Genomic DNA, 13,155 nt, shown 5'->3' with positions numbered 1-13,155 from the left:
TTCAGAGTGGTGACACATACATAGAATGTCAAACTGTATCCATCATGAATCTGATTGTAACTTTCTCTAGAGGACATCTGATAGCTGTGGGTATTCCAGGTTATGTTGGGTTAAGGCCTGGATCACACCTATGCATTTTTTAGTTCCTTTTCAGTTTTGCAGAAACACACTACAGCCCATTTAACCACTTAAGCCCCGGAAGATTTTACCCCCTTCCTGACCAGGGGGTATTTTGCGATTCGGCACTGCGTTACTTTAACGGACAATTGCACGGTCGTGCGACGCTGTACCTAAACAAATTTGACGTCCTTTTTTTCCCACAAACAGAGCTTTCTTTTAGTGGTATTTGATCACCTGTGCAATTTTTTTTTTTTTTTTTGATCATGCGCTATAAACAAAAAAGAGCGTCAATTTTGCAAAAATAACAATATTTTTCAAAATTTTTTATATGAAATTCCCCCCCCCCCCCAAAATGTAAAAATCTATTTTTTTTAACATTTTAGGTCAATTTGTTTTATGCTACACATTTTTGGTAAAAAAAATTGCAAAAAGCGTATTTTGATTGGTTTGCGCAAAAGTTATTGCGTTTACTAACTAAGGGAAAGATTTTTGTCATTTTTGTTGTTTTTTTTAAACGCGTAATGGTGGCGATCTGCGATTTTTTTTTTTTTTTGCGGTACTGCGACATTGCGGCGGACAGATCGGACCCTTGACTGACATTTTTGGGGTTACCAGTGACATTACTACAGTAATCAGTGCCATACATATGCACTGTTACTGTAAAATGACACTGGTAGTGAAGGGGTTAACTTTTTTGAGAGGGAGGGGTGGTGTGTGTCCCTAGGGGCGTGATTCTTACTGTGATTGGCTGTGGCTTGAGGTGTAGAAACAGTGATCAACGGTCCTACATAGTAGAACAGTATGATCACTGTTCTAACACAAAGGGAGAATGACAGGCGGCTTGTTTACATCAGCCGCCTGCCTTTCTCCCGCTGTCACGGATGATCGTGAGTGCCCGGCGGACATTGGGTCCGCCGGGCACACGCGCGGGGGGGGGGGTTCCGTGACCGAGCGGGAGCAGAGCCTCACAGGCTAGTGACGTACCCATACGTCACTTTGCCTGTGAGGGGCTGACCGCCGCAGTATATGTACTTGTGGCGGTCGGCAAGTGGTTAACATGATTTCCTATGGGTCATGTTTACATCTATCCATTTTAATGAAAGGGACAGGGCCTTTTTTTCTGCTTTTTGGTTCCAAGGATTTTAATAAAAAAAATGCACCTGGAATATGCAAACTGAAACCTGCATAGGTGTGAACCAGGCCTAAATATATAGTCACATCCTGCAACCCCCCACCCACTGTATGATTTAGCTCACTATCAAGTGAAATGTGTTAGAATGCAAATTGAACTTATGATATAGCTTTTACAATGGAGTGTGTGTGTGGCCTGCTCACTTTGTTTACTGCAGATATTTTTGGTCTGCTGGTGTCAGTGCAGATATCTGAACATGAACAAAGCCTTAGTCATAGTCAATCCAAAGCCCTAAAAACACTCTAGTCAGATATAAAACACCAATTAATTCGAAGGAGTAATAATGACAAAATAATCACCTGTTTTTTTAAATGCAGCTAAGGGGAGTATCTAAATTTGAGACAGCCCCGTGTTATCCTCCCTCTCCTCTTGTACAGCACCCCTGAGACTGGGATAGGGAGCAGCAGCACTAGGAACCACTCACGTATGCTGCGTGCACATGTGCTGTCAATGAGACATGCTGATTGGAGAAAAGAGCAGCATAACCGGGGGGGGGGGGGGGGGATGAACGTATATTGCTCCTTCACTGTCTTGTCACAGACTGGGTATAGAGAAGTGATCAAACGTTAATGTATACCAGCAGCAAATGAAAAAAAGGTAATCAGCCTGGCTGTAAGTCTGGCTGGGTTGTGTTAGCTTCATGTATAGATACATAGCAATAAATATTCTTTGACAGGTAAACAGCTTCTGTAAATATTTTTCAACTGTGTGTTTAACTGTTTACCTGGAGTTTTGATTTAAAGTGGTTGTAAACCTCAGACATTAAATCTGAACAAAGCACGTACTTCTGTGGTGTCTCTCCAGAGCACTAAGTGTCATTCCTATCTGTTGTCTAGTTCCTTTGTTATCTCCATGAGTCACTTCCGACACATTTTCCTGACACCAAGAGCTAAAAAGTTGACAGGGGAGGGAGCTTCAGCAACTCTGTTCCTGTGTGTTTTTGTAAAAAGATGGGTTGGGATGGGGTCTCTTCTCTCTTCTCTCTTCTTCTCTCTTCTCTCTTCTCTCTTCTCTCTTCTCTCTTCTCTCTTCTCTCTTCTCTCTTCTCTTCTCTCTTCTCTCTTCTCTCTTCTCTCTCCTCTCTCCTCTCTCCTCTCTATCTCCATGAGTCACTTACGACACATTTTCCTGACACCAAGAGCTAAAAAGTTGACAGGGGAGGGAGCTTCAGCAACTTTGTTCCTGTGTGTTTTTGTAAAAAGATGGGTTGGGATGGGGTCTCTTCTCTCTTCTTCTCTCTTCTTCTCTCTTCTTCTCTCTTCTTCTCTCTTCTTCTCTCTTCTCTCTCTTCTCTCTCTTTTCTCTTTTCTCTTTTCTCTTTTCTCTTTTCTCTTTTCTCTTTTCTCTTTTCTCTTTTCTCTTTTCTCTTCCCTTTCCTCCAATCAGCTCTCACAGCTCTTGACACCAAGAGCTAAAAAGTTGACAGGGGAGGGAGCTTCAGCAACTTTGTTCCTGTGTGTTTTTGTAAAGAGATGGGTTGGGATGGGGTCTCTTCTCTTCTCTTCTCTCTTCTCTTCTCTTCTCTTCTCTTCTCTTCTCTTCTCTTCTCTTCTCTTCTCTTCTCTTCTCTTCTCTTCTCTTCTCTTCTCTTCTCTTCTCTTCTCTTCTCTTCTCTTCTCTTCTCTTCTCTTCCCTTCCCTTCCCTTCCCTTCCCTTCCCTTCCCTTCCCTTCCCTTCCCTTCCCTTCCCTTCCCTTCCAATCGGCTCTCACAGCTCTTGACACCAAGAGCTAAAAAGTTGACAGGGGAGGGAACTTCAGCAACTCTGTTCCTGTGTGTTTTTTGTAAAGGTAGGGGTGGAGGGAGGCGGTTCCTTCCCTTCCCTCCAATCAGCTTTCAGAGCTCTTATACAGTGTGTAACTGCAGCTCCCCTCCACCTGCTTTGTGAGCCTATGAAAAATAATTTTCCTCTCTGAGTTTTACAAGGCTGTACAGGACAAATGGCTGCAAATACACAGGTACAACTTATGTAGGAGGATTTGTTTCATCTCTATGTGTCACTTGAGGCCAGTCAGTTCACTGGTTATAGGTAAGTGTTTACAACCACTATAAGTCTAGAGGCATTCCAGCATTTAAAAGTTAAAATAAACCAATTTATTTATTACAAAAACTGTTTCTGTGTGCCCTGGGCACCCCTGAACCCATTACTCCATGCAGTTTTCAAATTGAGTTATATGTGAAAGCCCTACCTCTTTATTGGACAATTTTTGTTTTGACGAAAGTTATTTTTTATCTACTGCATTTGATATAATGAGTTAAGAGAATGTACTGCCAAAGGGAAAAAAAAAAGAAGAAAAACACAATGTTCAACTGAGTTCAAACGTGGAATCAGAGCCCAAAATGATGTTGCAAGTCGAATTCCTGGCATTCAGCATGCATGCGCCTGTGTAATAAATCCTTCATGGGTGTGTGCTTGTAGCTTGTTTTCTAAATTCAATTAACACATTTAAAACCAACACAAAATGATTAATATTTTTACAGCACCTATACTCTTAATAAACAAAAAAAAAAAGAACATCACCAAACTGTTCAACACCCTATAGAAAGTATCACTGATACAACCTTTCGAAAACCATCTTTCACTTATCTGATTTTGTTAGCCTAACTGATTGCAGTGTATAAATCTAAATTAATGCCGTATGATGTTAATTGCAGGAAGTTCCTGAAGATGATAGAGCCAGTATTTATAATTCTGTTATCATCAATACATCTAAAGAGATGATGTGTTACAGTGATTACCCAATACCAGAGGACTACCCCAATTATATGCACAATTCCAAGGTGCTGCAGTATTTTCGGCAGTATGGCGAACAATTTAAACTGTTCAAATACATCCAATTCAAGGTAAATATTACAAAGATCAATGTGAATAAAGTGCTATAACCCTAATTGCATCTTAGCATACTGTCCTATTACCGCTTCACTGGAATACCTGTAACAGAAAAAAAAAAAAAAAAAATATATATATATATATATATATATATATATATATATATATATATATATATATATATATCACTATATAACCAAAGGTATTGGGACACCTGCCTTTACACGCACATGAACTTTAATGGCATTCCAAGAGTAGTCATAGGGTTCAACATTGAGTTGGCCTACCCTTTGCAGATAAGGCCTCGTACACACGCACAGATTGTTGGCCGACCGATCGGCCGTCTTTTGTCCAGTGTTGTTTGTTGGTTGAAATGTGCTCTAGACTTGCACTGGACTTTTATTGGCCAACCAACTTCAGAAGTGATGTCATGTGATGGTTGACTTTCCGTGTGTTTTTTTCTTCTCTGAGCATGCCCAGTCTTGCTCATCTGATTTTTGTCTGCCGAAATCTGTTCCTACTGAGGAACAATCGGCCGTTCTGTTGTTGGCCAACAACAATTTTATAGCATGCACACCAGATTTTTTTCGGCAGAAAATTCGCAGTTGGTTGTCGGAAGCATCATACTAACAAGCCTACAATCGGCCGATCGGACGTTGGCCGACAATTTACAGCCAACAATCTGTGCGTGTGTACGGGGCTTTAAACAGCTTTAACTCTTCTGGGAAGGTTGTCCACAAGGTTTAGGAGTGTGTCTATGGGAATGTTTGACCATTCTTCTAGAAGCACATTTGTGAGGTCAGGCACTGATGTTGGAGAAGGCCTGGCTCGCAGTCTCCTTTCTAATTCATCCCAAAGGTGTTTTATAGGGTTGAGGTCAGGACTCTGTGCAGGCCAGTCAAGCTCCTCCATCCCAAACGCGCTCATCCATGTCTTTATGGACCTTGCTTTGTACTCTGGTGCACAGTCATGTTAGAACAGGAAGGGGCCAGCCCCAAACTGTTCTTGCAAAGTTGGGAGCATGGAATTGTCCAAAATGTCTTGGTATGCTGACACTTTAAGAGTTATTTTCACTGTAACTAAGGGGCCAAGCTAAACCCCTGAAAAACAACCCCACACTACAAAGCAAGGTCCATAAACACATGGATGAGCGAGTTTTTGGATGGAGGAACTTGACTGGCCTGCACAGAATCCTGACCTCAACCTAATAAAATGCCATTTTATTAGGCCGTCTCGTCCACATCAACGCCTGACCCCACAAATGAGCTTCTGGAAGAATGGTCAAACATTCCCACAGGCACACTCCTAAACCTTGTGGATGGCCTTCCCAAAGGAGTTGAAGCTGTTATAGCTGCAAAGGGTGGGCCAACTCAATTTTGAAACCTATGGACTATTACAGGGATGCCATTAAAGTTAATTTGCTTGTAAAGACAGGTGTGCCAATGTGCTTGGTAATATAATGTATTTACAGCATACATACATATGCTGTTTTCAAATTTTGTAATTAAAAATTACCCTTCAATTGTATGGGTAGAATACTGAAACATTGTAACAAAGTACAATGTTTCCTAATGAAATAAAGTCTGGGTAACTTGTATTGCAAGTTGCAGTTTCTGTAGTGATATCTATAGATTATATTGTGGGGATTCCAGAATAAATACAAACAATTCAAAGCCTACATGGGATTTCTCTAAATAATTTCTGGAGTGTTACAGTGATTCTTTTTAAATGTGAAACTTTAGTTATTGTAAAGTTGATGTTGTTAAAGTAAATACAAATTATAGCCTAGTTAGGGCTTTCAATTACCAGGATTCCAGAGTTATGTTTTGAATGAAAATCAATTTTATTTAGAATATGCAATGCCTTGTTTCTGTTCATTGCGTTAATTCACAAGTTCTGTGACTTAGGCAACTAAGTGTATCTAAACTCCAACACAAATATATAATATATTGCAGCATACCAGTTCTTAGGTGTGAATGCTGCATTCTTTTTGAAAAGCTTTTTTCTTTATTGCAGCTTTGGGTTTCTGTCCCAGAGTGACAAAGCTCTCTTACTGTGCCATTTGTATGGAGAAACAGGATTGTCACCCTAGTATAGAAAGTTATTTTATATCAGGAGTATCCAAACTTCCTAAACAAAGGGCCAGTTTCATGCCTGTCAGTTTTTAGGAGGGCCAGACTGTAGCCAATAGGAGTAGAAAATGCCCCAGCATCGATGGGAGTCCACAATGTCTCAGGCTTGGTGGTCAGTGGGATTTAAAAAAGGTGGTCAGTAGGAGGAAGAATAATGTCCCATCCTTGGTATTAGTGGCAGGAACAGCGCACAATTGTTGGTGTCAGTGAGGGAAATAGTGCCCCGTCGTTGGTGTCAGTGGGAGGAATGATGCCACCACCATCATTGGTATCAGTGGGAGAAATAGTGCCCCACTGTTTGTGTCTTCGAAAGCAATGGTGCCTCATTGTTGGTGTCAGTAGGAGGAATAGTGCCTCAAGGGCCAGACAAAGGCAAGCAAAGGGCCACATCTGCAGTTTAGAGACCACTGTTTTAGATTAAAGAACCAAGGTGACCACTATTGCCGGTATTTCGGGAAAGTGCTTGTACTGGAGTGATGCCTGCAGCTAGAGGCATCACCCCAGAACCGGCGTCCATAGCCAACGGAGGGCTGTCTTGTAATGACAACCGATGCGGCTGAGAAGCCGCTCGGCTATAATTACAAGGATCGGGAGGGGATGCCCCCCCCCTCCCGCCACCTTTCGCGGCTCGCCCGAGTCTCCTGTCCCACTGGGAGACCCGGCAACCAGCCTGCACAGCCTCCAAAGACCCGATCAAAGCCACATTCGGCTCTGATCGGGTCTGCATGCAAAAACCCGGAGTTGATGTCATGAGTGACATCACTTCCGGGTACTGTCTGGCGTCAGATTAAAAAAAATGACAGCATTCAAAACATCCAAACTTGGCATTTTGAATGCTTTTAAGTGCAGAGGAGGGGTTCCCTCCACAAAAGTACCTGTCAAAAAAAAATTTAACTTTTTTAAATGTACAGAAATTTCGGCCAATATCGGCCGATACCGATATTCAGTGGCCAAAATATCGGTTTCGGCAATGAAAAAAAACGATATCGGTCGATCACTAGTTAAGGTATAACAGTACTAACTTCCTTCATGTTTGCCTCAATGAGAAAAAAATGTATCAGTGACGATGGCCTGTTGATAATTAGCCTGTCCTGTTTTACTCTGTTGCCATGAATATCAACAAGTATAGTCAAATTACTTCTGTCTTCTTTCTTACATGAAGACGGCTGTTTGCAGCATTCGGAAACGTCCAGATTTTTCTACCACTGGCCAGTGGGATGTTGTCACAGAGTCGGAAGGCAAACAGGAGAAGCATGTCTTTGATGCCATTCTTGTGTGCATAGGTCACCACACACATCCAAAATTACCTCTGCATTCTTTTCCAGGTATGACTTTTTCAAACAAAAATTTCCTATTCCTATTTGAATTATGTGAAGCTATGTTGACTTGGGTCATCTAATTATGTGAAAATAAAAACCTGTTTTTTATTATTTCCCATGCAAGACTAGTTATTCAAATTAAACGCAGCTTCACTTTAATTACTAAACTATGTAAACAAGTCACCTGGATGCCACAGATGGAATCTGACCCATCATCATATAGGGGGAACAATATTACTCTGACTGTTCTGTTTCAAATGCCGCTTTAAGCATTGACATACCTTCTTAGATCCAGTCTTTCCGTATAGTATGGTCATCTGCTGACCTGGCACTACCCATAGACAGCTGAACCTTTCAATACGATACAGAAGTTATACCCAACACACTTTTGCTTCAGACAATTACTGTACTAAGGATGTTTTTTCCAGTCTTTTGAAGTGTAAAGCTGGGTTCTCATATGTCTAGCTGCAGTTTGCAGTCCAGTTTCTGTTCAGGTGATAATTTTTGCCTGAACTCGCAACTGAACCGAACCCAAAAATGCACAGGACCCTTTTTAAAACTGCACCGCTGCCATCCTGGACATGTATGAACCGTATGCATTGACAGCCGGTCACATTCACATGTCATGCAAATTTGTTGAGGTTTAAAATGCATCCAATTTGCATATATGTGAACCCAGCCTAAAAAGACAATGACTTTCCTGAGCCCTGTCTCCATGAATAATTAACACCGACTTAGGGAGCATGGAAGAAACAGGGAGGGCCTAGCTAGGAATAAGCAAACTAGCAATAACAAGAGGGTTGGGTAGAGAAAGATGCCAAAATCACATTGGTAAACAGTTATAGTGGCCAGAAACGTCTACTAGATGTCAACATACTAATGAACAATAATAATCTGAAGCATCTCAATGCAACACAAAAAAATGACATGAAAAATGGGGTAGAACACTGACCAGGCCAAAATTTCAGCTGGAAAAACTGGTAAGTGGAAAGATTTTCACATTTAGAGATCTGATCACTAATTGGTTAGAGGCTTGCTGTCTTAATCTACATTGATGGAAACTGTGATAGCTAATACTCAAAAAAATTAGAATAATAGTTAGATAAATATTCAGAGATTCAGTCCCAACTTGCCCTATACCCCCATAATTTTGTTTCTAAACCCCCAAAGGGATTAAAAATAGGGATAGACCGATATGGTTTTTTTCAGGGCCGAAACCAATACCGATATTTTGGTCACAATGTAGCGGTATCGGCCGATATGGGCCGATATTTTGTACACCTAAAGTTTTGAAAAATAAAGACAATTTTTTACCCAAATCTGATACTGAACATGTTAATTTTTGTTTAATGCTTAATGGCTGGCTTGCTGTCACCCTGTGGTGGGTGGCTGGCTGTCACCCTGTGGTGGGTGGCTGGCCTGCTGGCACCCTGTGGTGGGTGGCTGGCCTGCTGGCACCCTGTGGTGGATGGCTGGCTGGCTGACACCCTGTGGTTGCTGGCTGGCTGGCACCCTGTGGTGGGTGGCTGTCTGGCACTCTGTGGTAGGTGGGTGGCTGGCACAGGGGCTGTGGGTGGCTGACTGGTACAGGGCCTGTGGGCGGCTGGCTGGTACAGTGCCTATGGCTGGCTGGTACAGGGCCTGTGGATGGCTGGCTGTCTGGCACCCTCTCTGTGGATGGCTGGCTGTCTGGCACCATGTCTGTGGGTGGCTGGCTGTCTGGCACCCAGTGGTGGGTGGCTGGCTGTCTGGCACCCTGTGGTGGGTGGCTGTCTGCTACAGTGCCTGTGGCTGGCTGGTACAGGGCCTGTGGGTGGCTGGCTGGCTCTTACAGGGCCTGTGGGTGGCTGGCTGGCTCGCTGGTACAGTGCCTGTGGCTGGCTGGTACAGGGCCTGTTGATGTGGGTGGCTGGCTGGCACCGGGCTGCTGTGGGTGGGTGTATGGCTGTGATACACTCCCGCAAGACTAGTCCTGACTCCAGATGAGGCTGTCCAAGGTGAGGGAGGCGGCCTAAGAAGGCAGAATGATGTCACAAAAATATTGGCAATATCGTCCAGTTCCGATATATCGGGGAAAGTGCATATGGGCCCTCGATATATCAGCCTTGCCGATAATCGGTCTATCCCTAATTAAAAACTTGATAAAATATGAATATGAAGCTATTTTTTTTAAAGATCCCAGATTCACTGGGTAGATGTCTTGCTGAGAAGGTGTTTTAGTTCAAGTGCATGGAACCCTTTTATGATGGGGTTCATAAAAACGTGTAAGGCCTTTTTAAAGCACCAGAAAAACACCAACATTACCTGGAGTTTTATTTGACTTGTTATAAATTTTATCTATGTTTTTTTAGAATTTGTTTATAACTTTTTATTACTTTTATTTTGCTACATAGTTGGTAAAGTTGAATGAAGACACCAGTCCATTCAGTTCAACTTACGTGTGTGTGTGTGTTTATGCCACTACCATATCCCTGTATTATGCTTGCTAAGAAACACATGTAACAGTTTTTTTAATTTATCTACGCTCCCAGCTGACACCACCAACTGTGAAAGGGAATTCAACATACTTACCAATCTATCAGTAAAGGACCCCCTACACAGTTTAAGATTGGATCGCTTTTCTTCCAACTTCAGTATGTGACCACATCAGGGCCGGTGCTTCCACTAGGCAAACTAGGCAGCCACCTAGGGCGCATTGCCACCTAGGGGCGCTGCCACGAGTCAGCACTCACTATCCGTCATGAATGATCCTTGTGAGCTGAGGAAAGGGGCAGCAGTGGGGGAGGAAGAAGGGACAGAGGAAGATGCCAGGTGTCTGGGGCAGTGGCAGAACTACCAGGCTCTGGCTTTCCACCATTGTTGGGGGAGCCCCAAGGGGCAGGAAAATAGCCCACCGGTGTGCTAGCTGCATAATGATCCTCTTCATCTGAAGCTGAGCGGCCTAATCCCTGGGCAGGAAGTGACTCTCTAATCTGAGCTGGTGGGCAGCCGTTAATTTCCCTGGGTCGGTATTAAGCATGGAGCAGAGGAGAGCTGAACCTGAGCCGGAGCTCGGCACTGGAGGGCGTCACCTTTACTGGAGCTGAAGCAACGAGGCAACGGAATGGTCTGAGAATGTTGGTGATGAAGGAGGTGCGGAGCTCTCTGATTGCTGCTTCTCCCTCCACCAGGAGCGTCCTGGGAGAAGGAATAAGCAGGATCACTGTGAAGGAGGGCAGAGTGGGGGCCACTCTCTTCATACTGCCCAGCAAGTGACCCAGAACAGGGAATCAGGGTCCCTGGGTGTGACATGGAGGATCCCTTGTGTGAAAGAGAATTGCGGTCACCAGGTGTGCCATGGGGAATCGGAGTCACCAGGTGTGACATGTGGGAGAGGGATCACAAGTGTAACAGGGGTTTGGGTTCACCAGGTGTGCCATGAGGAATTTGGATCCCTGGGTGTGCCATGGGGGATTGAGGTCCCCAGGTGTGACATGTAAAAACACCAGGGTCTCCGGGTGTGACATGGAGGAACATCAGGGTCCCCTGATGTGACATAGAGGAACATTGGGATCACTGGGTATGACAGCATTACATGGAGGAACCGTCAGATCAGGGTCACTGGATATGACATAGAGCAGTTTTTAACCCCTTCCCTTTTTATTTATTTTTTTGGGGGGGCGCAAGTAGCTGATCTTGCCTAGGGCTTAAAACAGTCTAGCACCGGCCCTGGACCACATGTCTTCTTTAGAGACTTTAGATTAAATTGTTTCCCCCCATTTAAATATTTGTATATTGTGATCATATCCCCTCCTAAGCATCTCTTCTCCAGGGAAGATAAGTTTAATGTTTATAGTCCTTCCTCATAACTAAATAGAAAGAGAACCTTCATATATGGGACTTTTAATGGCAATAAATCATCATCTATAATAAATATCTTTAAAGGGTTTTGTAAAAAATTTGGAAAAAAGGGGTGTGTTTTTATGACATAAAATATAAAAGCAAATTTTACAAAATACAGCATGGATGACTATTTCCGGCTACAATACTGTACAATAAATTATGGAAGTACTGTAAAAAAAAAAAACAGCAAACAGAATGCTCCAAGTAATGAACACTCAACACGTTTTGGAATTTCTGCGTATTTTTACAGTACTTCCATGATTTATTATTCAGTATTGTAGTCTGGAATAGCCATCCATGCTGAGTTTTGTACTGTATAATGTGCTTTTAGATTTGATGTCATAAATAAAGACCCCTTTTTTACATATTTTTACAAATTACTTTAAAGACATAATTCATTAAAGATGATAATTTATTGTCATTTAACCACTTAAGCCCCGGAGGATTTGGCTGCTCAAAGACCAGGGCCTATTTTGCGATTCGGCACAGCGTGACTTTAACGGACAATTGCGCGGTCGTGCAATGCTTTTTTCCCACAAACAGAGCTTTCTTTTGGTGGTATTTGATCACCTGTGTGATTTTTACTTTTTGCGCTATAAACAAAAAAATAGCGACAATTTTGAAAAAATAACAATATTTTTCACATTTTTTTTTTTTTCCAACAATTTTTTTTCCAACAATTTTTTTATATGAAATTCTCAAAAAAAAATTTAAAAATCTAAATTTTTTAACATTTTAGGCCAATTTGTTTTCTGCTACATATTTTTGGTAAAAAAAATCGCAATAAGCGGATTTTAAATGGTTTGAGCAAAAGTTATTGCGTTTACTAACTACGGGAAAGATTTATGTCATTTTTATTGTTTTTTTTTAACTAGTAATGGCGGCGATCTGCAATTTTTTTTGCGGGACTGTGACATTGCGGCTGACAGATCAGACCCCTGACTGACATTTTTGACACTTTTGGGGGTACCAGTGACATTACTACAGTAATCAGTGCTATAGATATGCAGTGTTACTGTAAAAATTACACTGGCAGGAAAGGGGTTAACTTTATTAGTGATCAAGGGGTTAAGTGTGTCCCTAGGGGCGTGATTCTAACTGTCAAGGGGTGTGGCTTGTGATGTAACCACAGAGACATACGATCCTACATAGCAGGATTGTGTAGTCTCTGCAGTTACACCAGGGAGAATGACAGGCAGCTTTGTTTACATTAGCCGCCTGCCTTTCTCCCTCTCCAGCGGGAGATCGCTAGTGGCCGGCGGACATCGGAGCCGCCGGTCACTCATGCGGGGAAGTCAGGGAATGAGTGGGGGCGGGAGCGTGCCTCCGGCAGCGCGCGCTCGCCCCTAGAGGCTCGTGGGCGAGCAACGTACCGGTACGTCGCTTTGCCCAGGAGGGGCTGACCGCTGCAGTATATGTACTTGCGGCGGTCAGCAAGTGGTTAAAGTCCCATATACAAGGGTTCTCTTTCTATTCAGTATACAATTAAGGGATTCTAGCAATCAATCAGCTACAACTTACACTATTTTTCCTCAAAACTCTAGTCCCCTTATTAGCTTTATTGCCCTCCTCAGGTGCACAGAATTGGACAACATAGTGAAGATGTGGCCTAACTAGACTTTTGTAAAGTTGTACAATTATAGCGTTTATCTCTTGAGTAAATACCTTCTTTAATTTTATT

At 42.8% G+C, this 13,155-nt stretch overlaps 1 protein-coding gene across 1 annotated transcript in view; it reads left to right on the top strand.

Moving 5' to 3' along the window:
- Positions 1-13,155, top strand: part of LOC309561354 (flavin-containing monooxygenase 5-like) — a 64,006-nt gene that overhangs the window by 16,612 nt on the left and 34,239 nt on the right. The window contains exons 2-3 of the mRNA XM_082265226.1: positions 3,967-4,155; positions 7,436-7,598. Coding sequence (XP_082121352.1) covers positions 3,967-4,155; positions 7,436-7,598 — 352 coding nt within the window. The remainder of the gene's footprint in view (positions 1-3,966; positions 4,156-7,435; positions 7,599-13,155) is intronic.

Source organism: Pelophylax lessonae, assembly GCF_965119305.1.
Source record: "Pelophylax lessonae genome assembly, chromosome: 8".
In the NCBI taxonomy this organism is placed as follows: domain Eukaryota; kingdom Metazoa; phylum Chordata; class Amphibia; order Anura; family Ranidae; genus Pelophylax; species Pelophylax lessonae.
Note: the sequence above shows the minus strand (reverse complement) of the source record. Positions and strands in the feature narration are given on the sequence as shown.